General features: G+C 44.1%; 1 protein-coding gene across 1 annotated transcript in view; it reads right to left on the minus strand.

Moving 5' to 3' along the window:
* The window catches only part of LOC106561313 (tripartite motif-containing protein 44), a 44,978-nt gene that overhangs the window by 15,796 nt on the left and 3,470 nt on the right, over positions 1 to 25,712 (minus strand). The window contains exons 2-3 of the mRNA XM_045698699.2: positions 14,032 to 14,325; positions 6,509 to 6,534 (exon numbers count right to left, since the gene is read on the minus strand). Coding sequence (XP_045554655.1) covers positions 6,509 to 6,534; positions 14,032 to 14,325 — 320 coding nt within the window. The remainder of the gene's footprint in view (positions 1 to 6,508; positions 6,535 to 14,031; positions 14,326 to 25,712) is intronic.

Raw genomic sequence — 25,712 nt, forward strand, 5'->3', positions numbered from 1 at the left:
ATCTGTAACTGCTGTATCTGTAGTTTCTTTTTTGCTGTTTTATTGAATTATGTTGATTTGTGAATTGTTTCTTCTCAGGGCACCATTGAGAATGAGACCCTGGTCTTAATTGGATTCCCCTGAATAAATAAAAGTTAATACATAAATACAAATCTTTCTCTCCCATTCTTCCTCCAATTAATTTTCTCCTCTCCACTGCCTCAATCCCCATCTTCCCGAGCTTGTAAACTAACCCTTCAGACAATAAAAATACTTGCATTCCCTCCTCTCCCCCCAGTCACATTCCTCCCTTTCTCCCTCTCTCATCCTTCTTGTATGATGAGTTCATTATGTTTTATACCAGTCATTATCTGATGTCTTTATTCAGGCAGGGAGCTGGGCTGGATTCTGCAACCTAGGCGTTTTATGAAGATGGAGAAAGGTGGTGTGTGTGTGTGTGTGTGCGTTCATGTGTGTCTGCGCATACTTTTATGTGTATGTGTGTATGTCTGTGTGTGTTAACCTTGACCAAGGGCATTGCAGAAGCGTTATGCCACCCTGGGGTCCCAAATTGCAGCCATCTGGTCTGGAGTAGAGAGCAGTGGATTGTGCTTGGGTCTAAGCATTACCATTGGCAGGTTAAAGCTCCTACAGCCCCTGAGATGGCAGTTATACTGGGCTTCTCCATGACTGGGTCAGGGCCGTTAAAAACAAAACACTAGAATCGGCAAATATCTACAAATACTGTATATTCCTCCAAAATAAATCCTCAACTCCTATATTTATTTGTTACACTGGCTTTTTCAGTCATAAGGAGTGTAGCAGGCAAAGGCAATGCAGGCTGATGTTAGTGTGTATTCAGTTTCCCCGTCATAGCTGTTATTTGGTTATCACTTATACATATGTTCTGAAAATCCAACAACATTCCAAAGATAAAACACTGAGCACTCTGTTATTTTTCAAAACTTTTAGATTAAAGCTTGTAGGTGTCTGTCTTATCAGACATTTTCTTCTTTAACCATTATTCACCCAGATAGTACCTTTCAGATAAAGCATTTCTTTCCCACCCGAGATGCTGAGGCTGACATTTGCACAGCTCAGACAGGCAGACAGGCAGGCTCTGCCTGTGTCTCAGACCATTACTGAGTGTGTGTATGTGTGTGTGTGAGAGATGTGGTGAGGTGGGAAGCCTGACATCCAGGCCTGGAGAGACACACACCAGAGGGACAGGCCATAGCAGGGGGTGATGGGAAGGCAGTTTCTCCAGGCGAGCGACTCCTGAAAGCCATGTCAGTGTCAGGGGATCAATATGTGTGTGACTGGGTAAAGGCTATCTGTTACACCTACTGTTTTACACACTGTCTCACAAACAAATCTACACACACCGTCTCACACACTAACCTACACACACACCGTCTCACACACTAACCTACACACCTCTACAAGTGAGACAGAGAAAATGACAGTCAGACAAATGAACAAGAGGATGAACAGATGGACAGAGATAGAGACAAGTAGACAGGCATTCAGGCAGACAAGCAGACAAGACACAGACCTTTCACACGACTACCTTCTAGACAAGCTTAGTACAACACAGACCATGCCGCCTAAGCACGGTTGTTCCACCAGAGGGCTTGGGTTGACCCCAATAATGAAACTACAGCTAGACCACATGCTAGTGGACAGTATGTCTCTCCATTTGCCCAGCCTGGCCTGGCTTGGCCCAGTGACCAGTGGAGCGGGATGGGGCAGGTCACTGTGTGGCCGTGTGATTGGAGTAGGGAGATCGTCACCTCTCTGAGCGTTAAATTCCAGCGGCCATAGAGATTAGAGCAGCTAAATGCTGGCTGGGCCATGGATGTGCCACACATAAGGCACATTCATAATGCACCTTAGCCCTGGGATAAGGAAGATTTTAGCCAGGGCCTAAGCAAGTGTTCCCGGGCTACATTTTTTTATTTTTACTCCATATACAAACGTATACATACAAACAACAACTTACAGACGCACACAAAGCATGACTACATCTCATCTGCCCAGACCCGCATGCTCACACCCCCATCCTTAGTGCCTGTGTTATTGTTTGCCACAGATTTTTTCATTGTGTTAATTAATGGTCGGATTGATTGATTTCCACATTTTTATTATACGTTTTATCAAGATGAGTGATGAGAAAAGAATAGTCCATCCCATTGGATATCTCACTACTCCCCCATATGCCATGTGTTGAAATATGCAGACAGAAGTATTACAATGTAAACATACTGACAGCCAACATTCTAGGTTCCAAAAGTTTATATTTTGCACATTCTAAAGTGGGCTAGCCCCAACCTTAGCCCAGGGCTGGCTGACCCTGCCCTGGAGCAGGGTTAGCACAGAATTTTCGGGGTTAGCCCAAGAAACATGGTGCCAAAATAGCCAGTGTAAAACGGGGTCTAGAACAATACCTAGAATGCTCACCGTCCAATCACAAAAGCTGCATTGTCACTTAGGGGGCTAGGGGGCAGTATTTGCACGGCCGGATAAAAAACGTCCCCGATTTAAACTGGTTACTACTCTTGCCCAGAAACGAGAATATGCATATAATTAGTAGATTTGGATAGAAAACACTCGAAAGTTTCTAAAACTGTTTGAATGGTGTCTGTGAGTATAACAGAACTCATATGGCAGGCCAAAACCTGAGAAGATTCCATACAGGAAGGCCCTGTCTGACAATTTGTTGTCCTTCTGTTGCATCTCTATCGAAAATACAGCATCTGTGCTGTAACGTAACATTTTCTAAGGCTTCCATTGGCTCTCAGAAGGCGCCAGAAAGTGGAATGGGGTGTCTGCTGTCTCTGGCCGAAGAACAGCAGGAGAATTTGTGAGTGGTCAGTCTGGTCAGAATTCTCAATTTTTTTCTTTCAGCCTTTGAATGAATACAACGTCGCCCGGTTGGAATATTATCGCTATTTTACGAGAAAAATAGCATAAAAATTGATTTTAAACAGCGTGTGACATGCTTCACCCTTCGGATAGTGACCTGAATGCACAAACAAAATGGAGCTATTTGAATATAACTATGGATTATTTGGAACCAAAACAACATTTGTTGAAGTAGAAGTCCTGGGAGTGCATTCTGACGAAGAACAGCAAAGGTAATCAAATTTTTCTAATAGTAATTCTGAGTTTAGTGAGCGCCAAACTTGGTGGGTGTCAAAATAGCTAGCCGTGATGGCCGAGCTATGTACTCAGAATATTGCAAAATGTGCTTTCGCCGAAAAGCTATTTTAAAATCTGACATCGCGATTGCATAAAGGAGTTCTGTATCTACAATTCTTAAAATAATTATGTTTTTTTGTGAACGTTTATCATGAGTAATTTAGTAAATTCACCGGAGGTTTTGGGTGAGTATGCTAGTTCTGAACATCACATGCTAATGTAAAAAGCAGGTTTTTGATATAAATATGAAGTTGATTGAACAAAACATGCATGTATTGTATAACATAATGTCCTAGGAGTGTCATCTGATGAAGATCATCAAAGGTTAGTGCTGCATTTAGCTGTGGTTTTGGTTTTTGTGACATATATGCTTGCTTTGAAAATGGCTGTGTGATTATTTTTGGCAGGGTACTCTCCTGACATAATCTAATGTTTTGCTTTCGCTGTAAAGCCTTTTTGAAATCGGACAATGTGGTTAGATTAACGAGAGTCTTGTCTTTAAAACGGTGTAAAATAGTCATATGTTTGAGAAATTGAAGTTATAGCATTTTTGAGGTATTTGTATTTTGCACCAAGCGATTCCCCTGGCTGTTGACTAGGGTGGGACGATAGCCCAGGGAAGTTAATTTACATATACTTGTGATGCTTATAATTATTATGCACGTTATTTTGATTCATACTATTTCATCCTTCCATCTGGGGACAAAAACCTAAAAACTTTAATTAGTATGCCTAACAAAAATGGTTGCTATGCCGGCTGGCTAACGTCTTCTCTATTAGCCAACTAAAGCTTCAAACTCTACAGCTGGAAGGGCAGCAAACACTTCATTTTCATCTGTTTTCATAGTTTTTGTAATAACATTTAATTGGATATATCCATGATAATAATAGTTTTGCATGATTTCACCTAGATCAGAAAAGTTAGTTTGTTGACAGTATTCTCTGTACAGGGGCGAATTACAAAAGTGAAACATTGTTTCCGAGGCTTTTAAAAATCCACCTTTCCAGAAACAAGTCTCTCACCATTGCTGCTTGCTATAGACCACCCTCTGCCCCCAGCTGTGCCCTGGACACCATATGTGGGAGCGTTTGACAGTGATGAGTGGAGGTCGTTTGACCGCTGACCCATTACGGATGCAGGCAATGAGGCAGTGATCGCTGAGATCTTGATTGAAAACAGCAAAGGTGTATTTAGAGGGCAAGTTGGTTAGGATGATATCTATGAGGGTGCCCGTGTTTACAGCTTTGGGGTGGTACCTGGTAGGTTCATTGATAATTTGTGTGAGATTGAGGGCATCAAGCTTAGATTGTAGGATGGCTGGGGTGTTAAGCATGTCCCAGTTTAGGTCACCTAGCAGCACGAGCTCTGAAGATAGATGGGGGGGCAATGAATTCACATATGGTGTCCAGGGCACAGCTGGGGGCAGAGGGTCGTCTATAGCAGGCGGCAACGGTGAGAGACTTGTTTTTAGAGAGATGGATTTTTAAAAGTAGAAGTTCAAATTGTTTGGGTACAGACCTGGATAGTAGGCCAGAACTCAGCAGGCTATCTCTGCAGTAGATTGCAACACCGCCCCCTTTGGCCGTTCTATCTTGTCTGAAAATGTTGTAGTTAGGGATGAAGATTTCAGAGTTTTTGGTGGACTTCCTAAGCCAGGATTCAGACACGGCTAGGATATCCGGGTTGGCAGAGTGTGCTAAAGCAGTGAATAAAACAAACTTAGGGAGGAGGCTTCTAATGTTAACATGCATGAAACCAAGGCTACTACAGTTACAGAAGTCATCAAAAGAGAGCGCCTGGGGAATAGGAGTGGAGCTAGGCACTGCAGGGCCTGGATTCACCTCTACATCACCAGAGGAACAGAGGAGTAGGATTAGGGTACGGCTAAAATCTATGAGAATTGGTCGTCTATGACGTCCGGAATAGAGAGTAAAAGGAGCAGGTTTCTGGGGGCGATAAAATAGCTTCAAGGTATAATGTACAGACAAAGGTATGGTAGGATGTGAATACAGTGGAGGTAAACCTAGGCATTGAGTGATGATGAGAGAGATATTGTCTCTAGAAACATCACTGAAACCAGAAGATGTCATAGCATGTGTGGGTGGTGGAATAAGGTATAATGAGCAGGGCTAGAGGCTCTACAGTGAAATAAGCCAATAAACACTAACCAGAACAGCAATGGACAAGGCATATTGACATTAAGGAGAGGCATGCTTAGCCGAGTGATCATAAGGGTCCAGTGAGATTCAGAAAGCTAGCTGGGCCATAGGTAGCAAGCTGGCAGAAGATGGAGGGAGGTCTGTTTTTAGCCACCTCGTGCGTTTCCATCTGTAGATTAGTGGGGTTCTGTGTGGTAGGGGGGACCAGTCTAATTGGCAAAATAGTTATAGTGGCCCAAGAAAATTGTCCGATAGACCTATTCAGATAGCAGCCGATAAGACAGCTAACGATTAGCGGGCCCCAGATGGGCGTTCAGGTTACGTCGCGACGGAGGGGCCAGTTGGATAACTCCCTCGGGCAGATAATGTCGGTAGTCCAGTCGTGAAGGCCCGATGGGGCTCCGCATCGGCAGTAAAACGGGTCCAGATAGGTGATTGTAGCCCAGGAGTGGCTATATACACACACGGAACACGACAAGAGGAGGACAAATGAGAACTTGTTCTCAACTAGCCTACCTGGTTAAATAAAAGGTGAAATCATTTTTATTTTTTATATAAAAAAAAGTCAGACAGGCAAATATCAAAGTTTGTACGGTTTATACAAACCATCACAGTTGGAAATCAAATGCTAGGCTCGAAGCTAGAGGAACTAATGTGTTAATTAATGTATTGTTTATAACATTGGTTGCGTGTCGAGATAGAATGTTGGTTGCATGTTGTGTTTGTCCGTTAGCCCAGGGCTTTGGAATACAAGTATGACTAATGCTTAGCCCAGGGATAAAAAATGCTTGTTTGAGCACAGGCTAATCTAGCCCAGGGACAGTCTAGCCCGGGGCTAAGAACAATGCAGTGTGAAAAGGTCTATACAGGACTACAGGGGAGGAGGAGAGGAGATACAATGTTCAAGGGCTGGAGAGAGAAGCGCGTGTGTGTGTGTGTGTGTGTGTGTGTGTGTGTGTGTGGTGTGTGTGTGTGTGTGTGTGTGTGTGAAAGAGATAGAGAGAGCATGCACGTTTACTGTACATGTGAGTGTGAGCATGGATGTGTGTGGTATACTGATCCCCTCTCCCTGTAAACCCACTGTAAAACCACCTGAGTGTGGGGATTTGAAAATGTATTTTTTCTCCCTGCTCTGCTAGATGCTGAGAATGTTATTAATCAGACTTACCTTGGCCTGGCCTCAATTCTGCGCTGCTGAAAAAGACAAGGGAGACAGCAGTTTTAATACAGGGGCCAATAACACAGAGGTCCTGTAGCTACACAGCTGGCAAACCTTCACAAATCAAAAGCTATTTACAGACACTTAGCAGTTCTTTAATGCATTCACACTGTAGGAATTATTATATACTTACTGTATATACCTGTAGATGACGTATACTACCCAAGGAGAAAAAAGGGTTTAAGAAAGTGTCTGAGTATGAGTGTCTGTATGATACTGACTTTGAGACAGTGCCTTAATGACAGCTTTACAGTGTGACTTAGTAAGCGTGTGACCGTTTTACTGAGTGACTGTGAGTGTGAGACAGTGGCTTTCACATATCATTGTGTCACATGAGAGGAGAGTAAATTAATACAGCGGTGGAGCTCTACTCTGACAGTAGACACTGTTCACACTTTAATTAGCAGCCACCAGCCCAGACACCAGCTAGAGGAGGACCACAGAGACTAACTATACAGCACTGTACTGTATCTTCCCTCAAAGGGCCCTGAGCCGCTAATGCCATCTCTCTGCTTTTTATTAAAACAAGACAACAGAATACTGCCATATTTCTTCCCACTTAGTTCCCACTTCCCACTTTCTTCCCACATCTCATTGGAATAGGTGCAGAATTCAAATGAATTCAAAAGGTGAATGTAAAAATAAGAACATATTGTGAGGCAGGGTGGTGTTTAGTTTACTATTAAACAACGGGTGGGTCTAATCCTGAATGCTGATTTGTTAAAAACGCATTCCAGTCAGCGCCTATTCCACCACCGGCTAAATCCATGACGTTAAAATGCCTATTTACTCTGTTCCATCTGACTGCACAATCCACTGTCTCATCAGCCCAACCAGGCAACTTATATACTTGATCTCCACTATGAAAAGCATCTAGACATTATCTCACATTTCTTTTAGACTAACATTTTGTTTTCAACAGCAGAGATTTGTATAAACCTTGCTGTTTGTCTCTCCAACATTTGCAACATTGTTTCAATATTCAAATTCGATCTCTAGCTGTCCCATAGTAATGAACGTGTCGGAATTCGGAATGAGACAGACAGGAAGGCAGCTTTTCTCAGCCAGTCGAAATCATGAATCAGCATCATTTTTATGGATCTATACAAAGAACTATCAATAGAAAACAGGTCAAACGAAATGAAGTGTAGCTAGTTTGCTGTCTTTCCAGCTTCAGATTGAAGTGATTGTGTTAGCTGTGTTGTTGGCTAGCTCCTCTGAACAACAGTGTTCTGACGATATTGCACATTTTCTACAACAGTCGAAATCGCGCATCATTAGCTCATTGTTATGGATGTGCCAAATAAATGTCACTAGGAAACAGCTTAAACAAACACAAATGCAGCTACTTTGCAGTTATTCTGGCTGCACTGTTTGACGTGACTGTAAGTTAGCCGTAGTTGGCTAGCTAGAAAGCAAGGGATTAGAACAGTGTCTCGGGCCTAACAAAACCTGTACCAATATATCCTCCAAACACCAGCTTCTCTGGCATTATCACTTAATTGTAACCCATGTCCGATTTAGGTGAAAACATACTGTAGAATGAGTGGTCTACAGTGATGGCAGTAATTGTTCAGTCACTATGAGCTTTACTTTCTAGACTATTGGTTGTCTAAGATCAGCCCATCTGCCCCTCAATGTGAACCAGGTCAGGACCAGGTTAGGTCTGGTTCACGACCAGGTCAGAACAAGGTTAGATTTGGTTCAGGACCAGGTCAGGACCAGGTTAGGTCCAGTTCAGGCCTGGGTCAACACAGTCCGCACACCTGGCATTTAATGATTGACTAATGGCTGATTGGACCAGCTGACTATACACTCCTCTGCCAAACTCATACACACACACACACACTTGCTCACACAAAGGCACACATAGAAATGTGGACACTACTGTAACTTGCTTACACAAACAGCCACACGCATTCTAGTACGCACAATAACACAGACTCATACGGGTGCAAACACACCTCACACAATTCAATGAAATGCGTTTCTTTGTGTATTGATGCATTGGGGCATGTGAGAGAGTCAGTGTGCATGACTGTCTATCTGTATGGGTGGAGGCATTCCTTCCTGTCTGTGTCACTCTTGGAATATGTGTGAGTGTGACAAAAATGTGTATTTCAGAAAGTCTAATCGGTGTCTGTGTCAACACGATTATGTGTACTGTACACACATAGAGCAAATACATTTTGGTACTTTCCTGGCAGTCAGTACAGTTCAACGTAAGCATAGGTAAATGAGTGTGTGTGCTCGTCCGGATTTACTCTGCTATGTGTGTGTGTGAAAGTGTGTTTGTTCTCTGACTATTTGTGTATGCTACGTGAGGTGATGTGTGTGCATGTGTGTGTGTTCTGTGAGACAGCCTGAGAGATGGTTTCCTCCGGGGTGACAGATAAGTGCTCAGTAATCATGGTGTGTGGTGATTGGAGGGTAAACACAGCGGCGTACGTCTGTACAGCTGCTTACCTACTGCCCGCACCGCTCTCTATTGATTTAATGACAGATCTGTAGATTACACTGCAAAACAGGAGCCAATGCATTTCTGTAATACATGTACACAGCAACTGCCATAACATTCTTTATCAGTCTTGCCTCTAGTCAGACTAACTGCTTAGCGAGCACACACACACACACACACACACACACACACACACACACACACACACACACACACACACACACACACACACACACACACACACACACACACACACACACACACACACACACACACACACACACACACAGAGAGAACTGAAACTCGCTGGAGAATGATTTGATTGTGTGTATAAGTTGGTGTTAAGGGCTTCTTTCTATCTCATTCTCCATTTCGTTTCTCTTGCACACACACACAGAGATATAAATGCATGCACACACACACTTTTTATTTGTACCTCATCATGCGCACGTATGCACACACACAATGAAATGTTTTACATCAGCAAATGTCACAAAGTGCTTATACAGAAACCGAGCCTAAAATCCCAAAGAGCAAACAATGCAGATGTAGAAGCACGGTGGCACACACACCTAAGTGCCACTGTAGGAGCTCAGACAGTCTCTCTCTCGCTGTCACTCTCTCTCTCCTCAATGTCTCAGCAGGCATTACTCACTGCAGCAATGACTTCCAGGAGAGAACAAACAGGGCAACCATCACCATCCAATTAGGGCCTTAATGAACTCGGCCTACCACTGGCCCATTTCTCAAACCAGGAAACCAATCTGCAGGCCGGCCACAGCCATTAATACAGCCCACCTTTCCTCTCTCCCTGACTGCCTGACTGGGAGCCTGAAGTAGTTAAACTATAGCAGGTGAGTAATGGGCCAGCAGGATCTTTTAATTTAACCCTGTAAGTAATAAGAACCTTCTCTTAACTAGTATGAGGGAGGAGGAGTGTGTGGAGAAGGGGTGTGTGTGCATGTGAGTGAGAATACATACACAGTATCAGTCAAAAGTTTGGACACACCTACTCATTCAAGGGTTGTTCTTTATTTTGACTATTTTATACATTGTAGAATAATAGTGAAGACATGAAAACTATGAAATAAAACATATGGAATCATGAAGTAACCAAAAACGTTTTAAACAAATCTAAATCTATTTTATATTTGAGATTTTATTTTTTTTATTTGATGACGGCTTTGCACACTCTTGGCATTCTCTCAACCAGCTTCATGGAGGTAGTCACCTGGAACACATTTCAATTAACAGGTGTGCCTTGTTAAAAGATCATTTGTGGAATTTCTTTCCTTCTTAATGCGTTTGAGCCAATCAGTTGTGTTGTGACAAGGTAGGGGTGGTATACAGAAGATAGCCCGATTTGGTAAAAGACCAAGTCCATATTATGGCAAGAACAGCTCAAATAAGCAAAGAGAAACGATAGTCCATCATTACTTTAAGACATGAATGTCAGTCAGTGTAGTGGCTCTCATGAGGACCGCCACAGGATGGAAGACCCAGAGTTACCTCTGCTGCAGAGGATACGTTCATTAGAGTTACAGGCATCAGATATTGCAGCCCAAATAAATGCTTCACAGAGTTCAGTAACAGACGCATCTCAACATCAACTGTTCAGAGGAGACTGCGTGATTCAGGCCTGCTTCAAAGAAACCACTACTAAAGGACACCAATAACAAGAAGAGATTTGCTTGGGCCAAGAAACACGAGCAATGGACATTAGACCAGTGGAAATCTGTCCTTTGGTCTGATGAGTCCAAATGTGAGATGTTTGGTTCCAACTGCCGTGTCTTTGTGAGACGCAGAGTAGGTGAACGGATGATCTCCCCATGTGTGGATCCCACCATGAAGCATGGAACAGGAGGTGTGATGGTGTTGGGGGTGCTTTGCTGGTGACACTGTCTGTGATTTATTTAGATTTCAAGGCACACTTAACCAGCATGGCTACCACAGCATACTGCAGCAGTACCATCTGGTTTGCGCTTAGTGGGTCTAATATTTGTTTTTTAACAGGACAATGACCCAACACACCTCCAGGCTGTGTAAGGGTTATTTGACCAAGAAGGAGAGTGATGGAGTGCTGCATCAGATGACCTGGCCTCCACAATCACCCGACCTCAACCCAATTGAGATGGTTTGGGATGAGTTGGACCGCAGAATGAAGGAAAAGCAGCCAACAAGTGCTCAGCACATGTGAGAACTCGTTCAAGACTGTTGGAAAAGCATTCCAGGTGAAGCTGGTTGAGAGAATGCCAAGAGCGTGCAAAGCTGTCATCAAGGCAAAGGGTGGCGACTTTGAACAATCTCAAAAATAAAATGTATTTTGATTTGTTTAGCACTTTTGTGGTTACTACATGATTCCATATGTTTTACTTCATAGTTTTGATGTCTTCACAATTATTCTACAATGTAGAAAATAGTAAAAATAAAGACAAACCCTTGAATAAGTAGGTGTGTCCAAACATTTGACTGATACTGTATGTATGTCTTTGGTTTGCAGTTGAAAAACAATCTGAATAATTTACAAAATGTTAGCTTATTCCAAACTTTTGACTGGTACTGTACATTACATGACCCAAAGTATGTGGACACCTGCTCGTGGAACATCTCAATCCAAAATTATGGGCATTAATATGTAGTTGGTCCCCCCTTTGCTGCTATAACAGCCTCTACTCTTCTGAAAAGGCTTTCCACTAGATGTTGGAACATTGCTGCGGGGACTTGTTCCATTCAGCCACAAGAGCATTAGTGAGGTCGGGCACCAATGTTGGCCGATTAGGCCTGGCTCGCAGTCGGCGTTCCAATTCATCCCAAAGATGTTCAATGGGGTTGAGGTCAGGGCTTTGTGCAGGCCAGTCTAGTCCTTCCACGCCGATCTCGACAAACCATTTCTGTATGGACCTCGCCTTGTCCACAGGGACATTGTCATGCTGAAACATGACAAGGGCCTTCCCCAAACTGTTGCCACAATGTTGGAAGCATAGAATCGTCTATTATGTCATTGTATGCTGTAGCCTTAAGATTTCCCTTCACTGGAACTAAGCCCCAAACCATTATTCCTCCTCCACCAAACTTTACAGTTGGTACTATGGATTCGGGCAGTTAGCGTTCTCCTGGCATCCGCCAAACCCAGATTCGTACGTCGGACTGACAGATGGTGAAGCGTGATTCATCACTCCAGAAAAAGACATTCCATTACTCCAGAGTCCAATGGTGGCGACCTTTACACCACTCCAGCCGATGCTTGCTATTGCGCATGGTGATCTTAGGCTTGTGTGCGGCTGCTCGGCCATGGAAACCCATTTCATGAAGCTCCCGGCGAATAGTTATTGTGCTGACATTGCTTCCAGAGGCAGTTTGGAACTTGGTCGTGAGTGTTGCAACCGAGGATGATTTCTACATGCTTCAGCACTCGGCGGCTGAGCCAATGGCTGAGCCATTGTCTCTCCTAGACGTTTATACTTCACAATATCAACATTTACAGTTGACCGGGGCAGGTCTAGCAGGGCAGACATTTTACAAACTGACTTGTTGTAAAGGTGGCATCCTATGACAGTGCCACGTTGAAAGTCACTAAGCTCTTCAGTAAGACCATTCCACTGCCAATGTTTGCCTATGGAGATTACATGACTGTGTGCTCGATTTTATACACCTGCCAGCAACAGGTGTGGCTGAAATAGCCAAATCCACTCATTTGAAGGGGTGTCCACATACTTTTGTATATATAGTGTATATACTGAACAAAAATATAAACGCAACATGTAAAGTGTTGGTCCCATGTTTCATGAGCTGAAATAAAAGACCCCAGAAATGTTTAATATGCACATAAAGCTTATTTCTTTCAAATTTTGAGCACAAATTTGTTTATATCCCTGTTGGTGAGCATTTCTCACTTGACAAGATAATCCATGCACCTGACAGGTGTGGTATATCAAGAATCTGATTTAACAGTATGATCATTACACAGGTGCACCTTGTGCTGGGGACAATAAAAGGCCACTCTAAACTGTACCGTTTTGTAACACAACCCAATGCCACAGATGTATTTTGAGGGAGCATGCAATTGGCATGCGGACTGCAGGAATGTCCACCAGAGCTGTTGCAATAGAATTGAATGTTCATTTCTCTACAAGAAACCGCCTCCAACGTTGTTTTAGAGAATTTGGCCCTATGTCCAACCGGCCTCACATTTGCAGACCACGTGTAACCTCGCCATTCCACGACCTCCACATCCGGCTTCTTTACCTGCAGGATTGTCTGACACCAGCCACCTGGACAGTTTATGAAACTGAGGAGTATTTCTGTCTTTAATAAAGTATTTTTGTGGGGACAAACTCATTCTGATTGGCAGGTCCTGGCTCCTCAGTGGGTGGGCCTGGCTCTCAAGTGGCCCATGCCCTCCCAGGCCCACCCATGGCTACACCCCTGCCCAGTCATGTGAAATCCATAGATTAGGGCCTAATGAATTTAATTGACTTATTTCCTTATATGAACAGTAACTCAGTAAAATCATTGAAATTGTTGCATGTGTGTGTGTGTGTGTGTGTGTGTGTGTGTGTGTGTGTGTGTGTGTGTGTGTGTGTGTAAGTGAGAATACATATCTGTGTATATTTGTGTATTTGAGTAATGGTGTGGGCATGTGAGAACTTAACCTTGGTAGAGATTGGTATGTAGAATAGGTGGTAGAGTATTTCCAGCTGTTGTGTGTGTGTGTGTGTGTGTGTGTGTGTGTGTGTGGGTGCGTACGTGTGTGCAGTCAGAGGACATACACAGCTACACTTAAGCCCTTGGCTATGCAGTGCTAAACATGTTTACATCTAAGAACCCACCATAGTTTTATCCCTGTGATGGGTCAGTTTTATCCCTGTGATGGGTCAGTTATAAAGTCTTTGCTGCTTTACCCCCCAATGATTAAGGTTATTATATTTAGGGATGGTAAACAGATCCAAGATCAGTGCCTATAGTGGTAACATCTACCCTGACCATGGTGGTGTATAAGGGAGAGAGGCCTCACCGCTGGTCTGGGGCTCGGGCCAGGTGCTCCTCCCTGAACTAGGGCTGCTATTGCGGCCCCAGGCTGTGCCCCGGCCTTGTCCAGCTGGCCCAGCTGCTGTGTGATGCAGGCTATCTCCTCCTGGAGCTGCTTGGTGTGGACGGTGATCTCAGCAATATTCTCAGCGGCGGCGGCAGTCAGGAATGCTTCCTTCAGGTCAACCAGGTGGATGGTCCTCTTCTCCTCCAAACGAACCAGCCGGTAGAGGTCATCAAACTGACTGTTGACATACGACTCCAACTGCTCTGTAGACATCTGAAGAGACAGAGGGAAGGAGAAAGAGAGAGAAAGATATGGTAAATATTTCAGTTCAAATACTTTTGGAGAGAGATAGAAGGAGAATGTGAAGAAATTAGAGGAAGAAGAGGAGGATGAGAGGGTGCGATATCCTGCCTGTTTGGCCCTGTCCGGGGGTATCATCGGATGGGGCCACAGTGTCTTCTGATCCCTCCTGTCTCAGCCTCCAGTATTTATGCTGCAGTAGTTTATGTGTCGGGGGGCTAGGGTCAGTCTGTTACATCTGGAGTATTTCTCTTGTCTTATCCGGTGTCCTGTGTGAATTTAAATATGCTCTCTCTAATTCTCTCTTTTTGTCTTTCTCTCGGAGGACCTGAGCCCTAGGACCATGCCTCAGGACTACCTGGTATGATGACTCCTTGCAGTCCCCAGTCCACCTGGCCGTGCTGCTGCTCCAGCTTCAACTGTTCTGCCTGCGGCTATGGAACCCTGACCTGTTCACCGGACGTGCTTGTTGCACCCTCGACAACTACTATGATTATTATTATTTGACCATGCTGGTCATTTATGAACATTTTAACATCTTGACCATGTTCTGTTATAATATCCACCCTGCACAGCCAGAAGAGGACTGGCCACCCCTCATAGCCTGGTTCCTCTCTAGGTTTCTTCCTAGGTTTTTGGCCTTTCTAGGGAGTTTTTCCTAGGGAGTTTTTCCTAGCCACCGTGCTTCTTTCACATGCATTGCTTGCTGTTTGGGGTTTTAGGCTGGGTTTCTGTACAGCACTTTGAGATATCAGCTGATGTACGAAGGGCTATATAAATACATTTGATTTGATTTGATAGTGTCATTGACAGTCTACAGACACTCGCCCCTTATTATAAATTTATGTTGTTTTTGTCAACAACACGTCGCATTCAAATGGTCTATAGACATGTTATTAGACGGACTATAAACCAGCCTTAAGATGGAAACGAAGGTGAGTGTGTTAGGAAGATGAAGAAAGAGAGGAAGAAGGTCAAATATGGAGAAGGTGAAGAAAGTGAGAGAGAGTTCAGTAAGGTGAGGAGATACATTACTGTCATTTCAAATGAACTTGAATGAACTACCTTTGTAGGATATGAATTATTGAGATATAGACCTAAAATGGGGAAAAGAGACAGAGACGTAGAGAGCCAGTGCATAAATGTAGAAGCAAAAGAGAGACGGGGAGATTATAAAATAACAGAGGATGATGGGGTAAAAGACTAGAGCCAGAAGGTGACAGAGAAGGAGGAACGGAGAGCGACAGAAAGACGAAGAGAGAGGGATAGAGAGAGAAAGACAGAGACAAAGATTTCACTTTTGTTAATTATCTATTTCAATTGCTTTGGCAATGTAAACATATGTTTCTCATGCCAATAAAGCCCTTTGAATTGATTTGAATTGAGAGAGAGTGAGAGTGAAAAGGGGATGGGGCCTCAACCTCCTCTTTTTCTCTGTTTCTCGCTCTCGGAGTGTCATATTAATGATCTTCCTCTCTCGCTGTGCAGGGCCGGTTCAAGGCATAAGCGACATAAGCGGTCGCTTAGGACCCCCGGTCGCTAGGGGTCTCAACTTACTATTGAGAGTAAGAATAGTAGAATACACTAGGTGCAATTTCAAAATGTGGTTGTGCATCAGCAGTTTCTCTCTTGTTATGTCAGTCAGTGACAGTCACTCAATTAGTCATGTCAGCTATCACTTTTTAGATTGGTAGTTAGTCTAGCCAGCTATCTAAACTTGTAGTAATTATGGCCGAATATCGACCGGGCATGTAGGAGCAGGATAGCGTTTTTCGTAATGAATCTTGTTCTAGAGGCAGCTCTGCAGAGTGGTCACTAGCTGGTACAGCCACAAAGTCATAAAAATCTGTTTTTAAACCTTAACCACACTGCTAACCATAATGCCTAACTAACCTTAAATTAAGACCAAAAATCTAAATGTTGGTTTTCATGAATTTTTACAATATAGCCAATTTGGACTTTGCAGGTGGCCTATCTCAGGGGAAATCACTCAGTTGTCCTCCTGGACAAGACTCATGACAATAAGAACATGCCCAGGGGCCCTTACCTCCAGGGGGCTCCTATTGATTTTGTTAGTCATTCTCCCTCAAATATCATATTAACATGGCATAAATTATTGCAAAATGTGTAGAATTGCAGTAAATTAGCTGTAAAACTGCAAGTTGTTTATCTCTGCCCCATGGTAAAATGAGTAGAATCGCATGAAATGTGTTATACAACTGCTACATTTTCTCTCTGCCCCATGGCAAAATGTATACTAGAATTGCAGAATACTTCCTTTAAAATTACAATATTTTCTCTACGCCCCAAGGCAAAATGTTTAGAATTGCAGGGAAAAACTAAACATTTTCTCTCCACCTTGAAGAGAGGGGCCACCAAAATGTTTTGCCGCAAGATGGGGGGGGGTCTCCCAACCAAATCTCGCTTAGGGCCCCCAAAAGCCTTGAGCCAGCCCTGTGTCTGTGCCATGTGGTGGCTACCTGGCTGCAGCCTGGCATGGTGCATCTTCTCCCCAGGCTCTCCTCCATGGCTCCAGTCTGCAGATAGAGTCTTCAGAGCCCCTCTGCCATGCCATCTGTTTGGCTTTCAGGGCAATTGAACTGCTTACTGAGACTCCCTTTTAATCCATTTCCCATCTTAAAGGCCGCCGAGCTCTCTTTAGCTATGACTCATTAGAATATGACACCTCCACTAGCAGGCCCCTCACTGGGACGCCTCTGCCTCCAACACAACACGACAACGTAGATGGTGAAGCGTTGAGGAGCACCGCACAGCCCCCTGTCAAGGTCCCCTGGCACCCCCTATGCCCCTCAATGCCTTCACGTCATCTCACATCTTTATACCTCCCTTCCCTCCCACATCTACCCTCCCCTCCACTCATCCTTCCCCTCCCCTGATCCCTCCCCTCCCCATAATTGCTCCAGTGGAGCTGTTTCACAGAAGTTGCCAAAGCTGGGGGCATTGGGGACGAAAGTCTTGTCAGTTATTGGCATTTCTGCACAAGCAATCCGATTCTCCAAATTACTCCCTAACTCAACAAAGAGATGTAACATTTTGATTTACTTCCTTCATATGCGGGGAGTTGAAAAAGGTCCATCATTCATTCTGATTCCAGGCGATCCAATCACAGCAAATTAGTAGGCACAGAACCAGTGTACTGATTGTAGAAGTTACTTTTTCTGTCCCATTTCAGCTATTGGCGGGCAATTCCACGGCAATGGAATTACGCTTTGGCTCTGATTTTTCACTTTGGCATACATTTTAGAAAAAAAACATTAATTTCAAAGTTTAACAATCTATAAAACTCTATATGGGTTCCCGAGTGGCGCAGCGGTCTAAGGCACTTCATCTAAGTGCAAGAGGTGTCACTACAGTCCCTGGTTTGAATCCAGGCTGTATCACATCCGGCAGTGATTGGGAGTCCCATAGGGCGACGCACAACTGGCCCAGCGTCATCCGGGTTAGGCCGTCATTGTAAATAAGAATTTGTTCTTAACTGACTTGCCTAGTTAAATAAAGGTTAAAAAAATACACAAGGACTACCTTGAATAACTTACACAGAAAATTTCACAAGAACTGTGCAGAAGTAAAGTTTGGTAACAGAGTTACAGTAAAATATCCCTCAGTTGTTTTAATGCGACCACGTTTTCCAAAAACGTTTAAATATACAGTACCAGTCAAAAGTTTGGACACACCTACTCAATCCAGGGTTTTTCTTTATTTTTACTATTTTATACATTGTAGAATAAAAGTGAAGACATCCAAACTATGAAATAACACATTTGGAATCATGTAGTAACCAAAAAAGTGTTAAACAAATCTAAATGTATTTTATATTTGAGATTCTTCAAAGTAGCCACCCTTTAACTTGATGAGAGTTTGCACACTCTTGGCATTTTATTCTACAATGTAGAAAATAGTAAAAATAAAGAAAAACTCTTGAATGGGTAGGTGTATCCAAACTTTTTCTAAACTATTCCAATCTGTAAGTGGTTCAACTTATTTCACCCATTATTGAGATTGTTGTTCCAATTTAGATGGTTTAGGTAGTCTCATATAGTAATCTTCTCTCGCACCGATTCTAACTGAGTTGTGGGTGAAAAAAAGGTCCAATTGTTGGCTATACTAACTGTGGCTGGATTCCAATAAGAATGATATACCACTTTGCAAGCCAGAAAAATGTGACTTGCCAATGTGGCCTGCAAACCAGGAGTTTCAGACCACTGCGTTTGGGTAAAATGAGTATGTTAAAGTATGGTATTGTAAAACAAAGTAATGTATAGTCATAAATAATTACATTTTTATGATAAAATATTGACATAGGCACTCAGGTTGGTGAAGGCTACAAGACTGAAACATTTACATTACATTTAAGTCATTTAGCAGACGCTCTTATCCAGAGCGACTTACAAATTGGTGCATTCACCTTATGATATCCAGTGGAACAACCACTTTACAATAATGCATCTAAATCTTTTAAGGGGGGGGGGGGGGGGTTAGAAGGATTACTTTATCCTATCCCAGGTATTCCTTAAAGAGGTGGGGTTTCAGGTGTCTCCGGAAGGTGGTGATTGACTCCGCTGTCCTGGCGTCGTGAGGGAGCTTGTTCCACCATTGGGGTGCCAGAGCAGCGAACAGTTTTGACTGGGCTGAGCGGGAACTGTGCTTCCTCAGAGGTAGGGGGGCCAGCAGGCCAGAGGTGGATGAACGCAGTGCCCTTGTTTGGGTGTAGGGCCTGATCAGAGCCTGAAGGTACGGAGGTGCCGTTCCCCTCACAGCTCCGTAGGCAAGCACCATGGTCTTATAGCGGATGCGAGCTTCAGCTGGAAGCCAGTGGAGAGAGCGGAGGAGCGGGGTGACGTGAGAGAACTTGGGAAGGTTGAACACCAGACGGGCTGCGGCGTTCTGGATGAGTTGTAGGGGTTTAATGGCACAGGCAGGGAGCCCAGCCAACAGCGAGTTGCAGTAATCCAGACGGGAGACGACAAGTGCCTGGATTAGGACCTGCGCCGCTTCCTGTGTAAGGCAGGGTCGTACTCTACGAATGTTGTAGAGCATGAACCTACAGGATCGGGTCACCGCCTTGATGTTAGTGGAGAACGACAGGGTGTTGTCCAGGATCACGCCAAGGTTCTTAGCACTCTGGGAGGAGGACACAAGGGAGTTGTCAACCGTGATGGCGAGATCATGGAACGGGCAGTCCTTCCCCGGGAGGAAGAGCAGCTCCGTCTTGCCGAGGTTCAGCTTGAGGTGGTGATTCGTCATCCACACTGATATGTCTGACAGACATGCAGAGATGCGATTCGCCGCCTGGTTATCAGAAGGGGGAAAGGAGAAGATTAATTGTGTGTCGTCTGCATAGCAATGATAGGAGAGACCATGTGAGGATATGACAGAGCCAAGTGACTTGGTGTATAGCGAGAATAGGAGAGGGCCTAGAACAGAGCCCTGGGGGACACCAGTGGTGAGAGCGCGTGGTGCGGAGACAGATTCTCGCCACGCCACCTGGTAGGAGCGACCTGTCAGGTAGGACGCAATCCAAGCGTGGGCCGCGCCGGAGATGCCCAACTCGGAGAGGGTGGAGAGGAGGATCTGATGGTTCACAGTATCAAAGGCAGCAGATAGGTCTAGAAGGATGAGAGCAGAGGAGAGAGAGTTAGCTTTAGCAGTGCGGAGAGCCTCCGTGACACAGAGAAGAGCAGTCTCAGTTGAATGCCCAGTCTTGAAACCTGACTGATTAGGATCAAGAAGGTCATTCTGAGAGAGATAGCAGGAGAGCTGGCCAAGGACGGCACGTTCAAGAGTTTTGGAGAGAAAAGAAAGAAGGGATACTGGTCTGTAGTTGTTGACATCGGAGGGATCGAGTGTAGGTTTTTTCAGAAGGGGTGCAACTCTCGCTCTCTTGAAGACGGAAGGGACGTAGCCAGCGGTCAATGATGAGTTGATGAGCGAGGTGAGGTAGGGGAGAAGGTCTCCGGAAATGGTCTGGAGAAGAGAGGAGGGGATAGGGTCAAGCGAGCAGGTTGTTGGGCGGCCGGCCGTCACAAGACGCGAGATTTCATCTGGAGAGAGAGGGGAGAAAGAGGTCAAAGCACAGGGTAGGGCAGTGTGAGCAGGACCTGCGGTGTCGTTTGACTTAGCAAACGAGGATCGGATATCGTCAACCTTCTTTTCAAAATGGTTGACGAAGTCATCCGCAGAGAGGGAGGAGGGGGGGGAGGGGGAGGAGGATTCAGGAGGGAGGAGAAGGTAGCAAAGAGCTTCCTAGGGTTAGAGGCAGATGCTTGGAATTTAGAGTGGTAGAAAGTGGCTTTAGCAGCAGAGACAGAAGAGGAGAATGTAGAGAGGAGGGAGTGAAAGGATGCCAGGTCCGCAGGGAGGCGAGTTTTCCTCAATTTCCGCTCGGCTGCCCGGAGCCCTGTTCTGTGAGCTCGCAGTGAGTCGTCGAGCCACGGAGCAGGAGGGGAGGACCGAGCCGGCCTGGAGGATAGGGGACAGAGAAAATCAAAGGATGCAGAAAGTGAGGAGAGGAGGGTTGAGGAGGCAGAATCAGGAGATAGGTTGGAGAAGGTTTGAGTAGAGGGAAGAGATGATAGGATGGAAGAGGAGAGAGTAGCGGGAGAGAGAGAGCGAAGGTTGGGACGGCGCAATACCATCCGAGTAGGGGCAGAGTGAGAAGTGTTGGATGAGAGCGAGAGGGAAAAGGATACAAGGTAGTGGTTGGAGATTTGGAGGGGAGTTGCAATGAGATTAGTGGAAGAACAGCATCTAGTAAAGATGAGGTCAAGCGTATTGCCTGCCTTGTGAGTAGGGGGGGAAGGTGAGAGGGTGAGGTCAAAAGAGGAGAGGAGTGGAAAGAAGGAGGCAGAGAGGAATGAGTCAAAGGTAGACGTGGGGAGGTTAAAGTCACCCAGAACTGTGAGAGGTGAGCCATCCTCAGGAAAGGAACTTATCAAGGCGTCAAGCTCATTGATGAACTCTCCAAGGGAACCTGGAGGGCGATAAATGATAAGGATGTTAAGCTTCAAAGGGCTGGTAACTGTGACAGCATGGAATTCATATGAGAAGATAGACAGATGGGTCAGGGGAGAAAGAGAGAATGTCCACTTGGGAGAGATGAGGATTCCAGTGCCACCACCCCGCTGGCTCGATGCTCTAGGGGTATGCGAGAACACGTGGGCAGACGAGGAGAGAGCAGTAGGAGTAGCAGTGTTATCTGTGGTAATCCATGTTTCCGTCAGCGCCAGGAAGTCTAGGGACTGGAGGGTAGCATGAAAGCCATCAACTGCAACAATCATGTCTCTGTCACTAGCAAACACAGTCATGGGTGGTACTGGTACCTCTAAAATTCACTCAAAAGGCACCCTGGGAAATAAATATGGAAATAAGGCTTTACACCTTAGTGTTAAAACAACAACCCAAAACGAGTTACTAATTCCCTAACACTGAGAAAGTGTAACAGCATCAGCTCTAATGAAGTGTTAAAGGAGAAGTGTTTTTTAAAACCAAATCTCTATTTTTTATGTAATTGGCATGTTATAGAAGGGTCAAGACACCTTTTGTATATTGAAAGCACGGCACTTGTAAAATCTATGCCATGGTGTACTGAAGCTGTTCTGGCAGCTCGTCGTGGCCCAACGCACTATTAAGACATGTTGGTGTTTCCTTTATTTTGGCAATTACCTGTAGCAGCAGGCATACATGGAGAATGGAGCAACTGGATAGGGGAATCGGCTTGAGTAGCGCAAAACAGAATATAACATTACAGATTTGTACCTTTATTTAACTAGGCAAGTCAGTTAAGAACAAATTCTTATTTTCAATGACGGCCTAGGGACAGTGGGTTAAGTGCCTTGTTCAGGGGCAGAACGACAGATTTGTATCTTGTCAGCTCGGGGATTCGAACTTGCAACCTTTCAGTTACTAGTCCAACACTCTAACCACTAGGCTACGCTGCCAGCCCACAGATAAAGTTTGGAATGACACAATTTCATGTGTACAACATCTAAAGACCTGCATCACTATACTGAGAGCTTTGCTGTTTCTGAAATGACATATTTGGGTGTTTTGGGAGCCTTTGTTCATGTGTTTTCGGGACCCCATGCTACATAAGGTTTCTCAAAAACGTGAAATCACAAAAAAGGTTTCTGGACCCTTCCATAATATACCATTTACATAAAAAATAGAGATCTGGTTGTAGAAAATGTAACTTCTCCTGTAATTTAAGTCGGAATGTGTAACACCCATGTTAGTTTGTCAACACTTAGAAAATTATTAGTTTAAAACTATTTCAGATGGTCAAATATACTTTCTAAGAAAGTGTTCAAATGTAACACTGTGTGTGGTGAAATTCTGATCGAAAATTTGCTGTGTACATGTCATCAATCTGACACGGTGACACATTTTCTCACCACCTCTACTATCCTCCGGTGCCTCCAGTGAACCCCCATGCCCTCTGCCGGGTCCCTACAACTGCACCAGAGGGGATGGGGCACGCTCCTAGCACTGGCTGTTTATGGAGCATGGCCCTCTGCCCTTGGACCTCTCTCCCTGGTAGTCCTGATAGTGAGAGGGGAGGCAGCCATGCGTGCTAATCTTAATTTACACTGGAGCAGACTGAGGCCTCCAAATGGAGCCACCGGGGGGGGGGGGGGGGGGGGGGGTGAGCGAGAGGGTACAGGGCACAACAAGGGGAGGGGGGAGGGAAAGAGATAGAGAGGGCACTGGCAAGTGTGTGGGCATTGATTGGGCCACTGTGCCTCTGACGCTACACGAAGACAGACAACGACTGTTTGGTATCAAAATGATAAAGACGGAACGGCTCTTTGGTATCAACATGTGACAGAGAAGAGTTGTGATCTGTGTTTGACTAAATATAGCAAATGTCTTAAACATTGGTCATGAGAGAGAGAGTGCTGTGCACATGACTGCAGAAGTCTATACAGTGTACACTCCAATGAAATTGACAACGGACAGTGGCTCCTTTGGGGTTGGAGATTCAGAACGTGGTGCTACCAATTAGTACTGATAGAGAATGCTAACAGAGCCAACACTCAGAAATAGACCAAAGCAAAAGACACAACCAGCTAATCATGCCATTTATAAGAAACAGGAAAACATTACCTACTTAGCTCCAAAACAGCTAAAGCCTGTATGTGTTTACAATTTTCTTTAACGATCACTTGAACTCATAGTCATGCATACATTTGAAATATTTAGCATACATATGCCCTAACGGCTACGGAAGATTAGAAAACATCTAAGGCTTGTACACTCAGGGATGGGCAAAAATGACAAAATACATTGATCTTCAGGGTATTTTGTAATTGCATTAAAATAAAAAGACAAAATACTTGTATTTTGAAATGTATTTAATTAAAATATATGTATTTTAAAATATAGGAATAAATGTTCAAGTAGCCGGCCCGAGCAGCAACAACATTCTCCGTAACGGCTACAGAAATGTTTTACTTACCATGACTGTGATATGTTGTTGTTTATCAACCTTGGTTGCACTGTAAGTCACTCTGGATAAGAGTGTCTGCTAAATGACCAAAATGTTAATGTATATGTGAAAATGAACATACCAAAATGAACTACAAAGCACACTGGGTATTATTATTGGCCTTGTTTCAGGGTCATGTCTAGATGAGATACAGCTTAACCTAATTCTCCTAACCTGCTATGTTAATTCTCCTAACCTGCTGTGTAAGTTCCCCTAAATCTGCCAAGAAAAGTACATTTTTACAAAAGCTATATCCCTTCTAGGCAAAACCTTGTTTCAGGGCGGAGCTCATAAGAATAATACTCTGCATGCTTTGAGATTGTCCATTTTTACATACGCATTAAGTCAATTTAGCAGACCCAGCTTACTTATCACTGCACCTGTACACAGCCAATCTGTAAATAGCAAACCCAACTACCTCATCCCCATATTGTTTTTTAGTTTTTTTTGCACCCAAGTATCTCTACTTGCATCATCATCTGCACATCTATCACTCCAGTGTTAATGCTAAATTGTAATTATTTCGCCTCTATGGCCTATTTATTGCCTTTCTACATTTGCACACACTGTATATAGATTTTTCTATTGTGTTATTGACTGTACGTTTGTTTATCCCATGTGTAACTGTGCTGTTGTTTTTGTCACACTGCTTTGCTTTATCTTGGCCAGGTCGCAGTTGTAAATGAGAACTTGTTCTCAACTGGCCTACCTGGTTAAATAAAGGTGAAATAAAATAAAACAAAAAAATAACACAACAGAGTGCCATCAGACTTCTGATACCAATGCAAGGTGAAAGGGGGCCAAAAAATGGTGAACCACTATAAAACAAGTGGTATAGAAAAGTACTTGGTATTTTGAAAATACTAATTAGAGTTCTCGAAAGTATCTTGTTACAAAATACATTGGTGTAGTTCAGCCCAGCACAATACGAATGAAAAAAATACTCAGAAGTAACTGAAATGCATATTTAAAATGCATACTGCGCATCTCTGTGTACACTTGTTATGAAACTTTCTGTGAAGGTCATCTCCTCCCATATAGGTCCTGCTGGTGCTACTCCCCAGTCCCAGGGTCTGTGTAATGTTTCTAAAAGGGCTAAAAAAGCATTAATGGAACATTAGGAGCAAATGACTTTGAACTGTCAGTCCCTCCCTCTGGCAACAATGGCCCCACTCCAAATGAACACTTTTCCAGGGAGATCCAAAGCCCCATTCTGCGCTCTCGGTCTCTCCGTTATCGGCGTTTCTCTGCCAGCAATCAAATTCTCCAAATTACCCACTAACTCAACAGAGGAGAGGTAACATGTTTTATTTACTTTCAGTGGCGTGTATTCATGGATGCCAAGGGAAGCCAGGCTTCCCCAAACAATTGCCTTTGTTTCATAATTTTCCTTCAATTCACAAGAGGCTGAATGTATCTCATTGGAGAAAGCATCCAAGCGAGCAATACATTTCTACTCTCTGTATGTGTAGATCCTCTATCTGATGCTGTCTGGTCAAAAGTAACATGACATTGTTGCCACGCATAGCATTGAATGCAAGAGAAGCCAGCAAGCACTTGGCCTCCCTTGATTTAAAAAAAAAAGTATAAATAGCAAATCAGCGTTGAGCTAAACTAAGTGAGCTCAACTGTGAATGGTCCTGACGAACGCCCCAAAAAGTGTCAAGGGAAACCAGTTTGGATTTGGCTTCACTCCAATCACATCACATTGAGAGCAAAGAAAAATCTGATTCTGATTCAACCATAAATTCTTACATTGTGCCCCTGGCCTGAGAGGATGGTAAAACATGTAGCTAGATGTAGTAGGCTAATGTTTACTAGCTGGCCTGGCGCATTGTTGTCCATGAAAGGAATT

This window comes from Salmo salar, chromosome 10 (assembly GCF_965601325.2).
Source record: "Salmo salar chromosome 10, fSalSal1, whole genome shotgun sequence".
Lineage (NCBI taxonomy): Eukaryota > Metazoa > Chordata > Actinopteri > Salmoniformes > Salmonidae > Salmo > Salmo salar.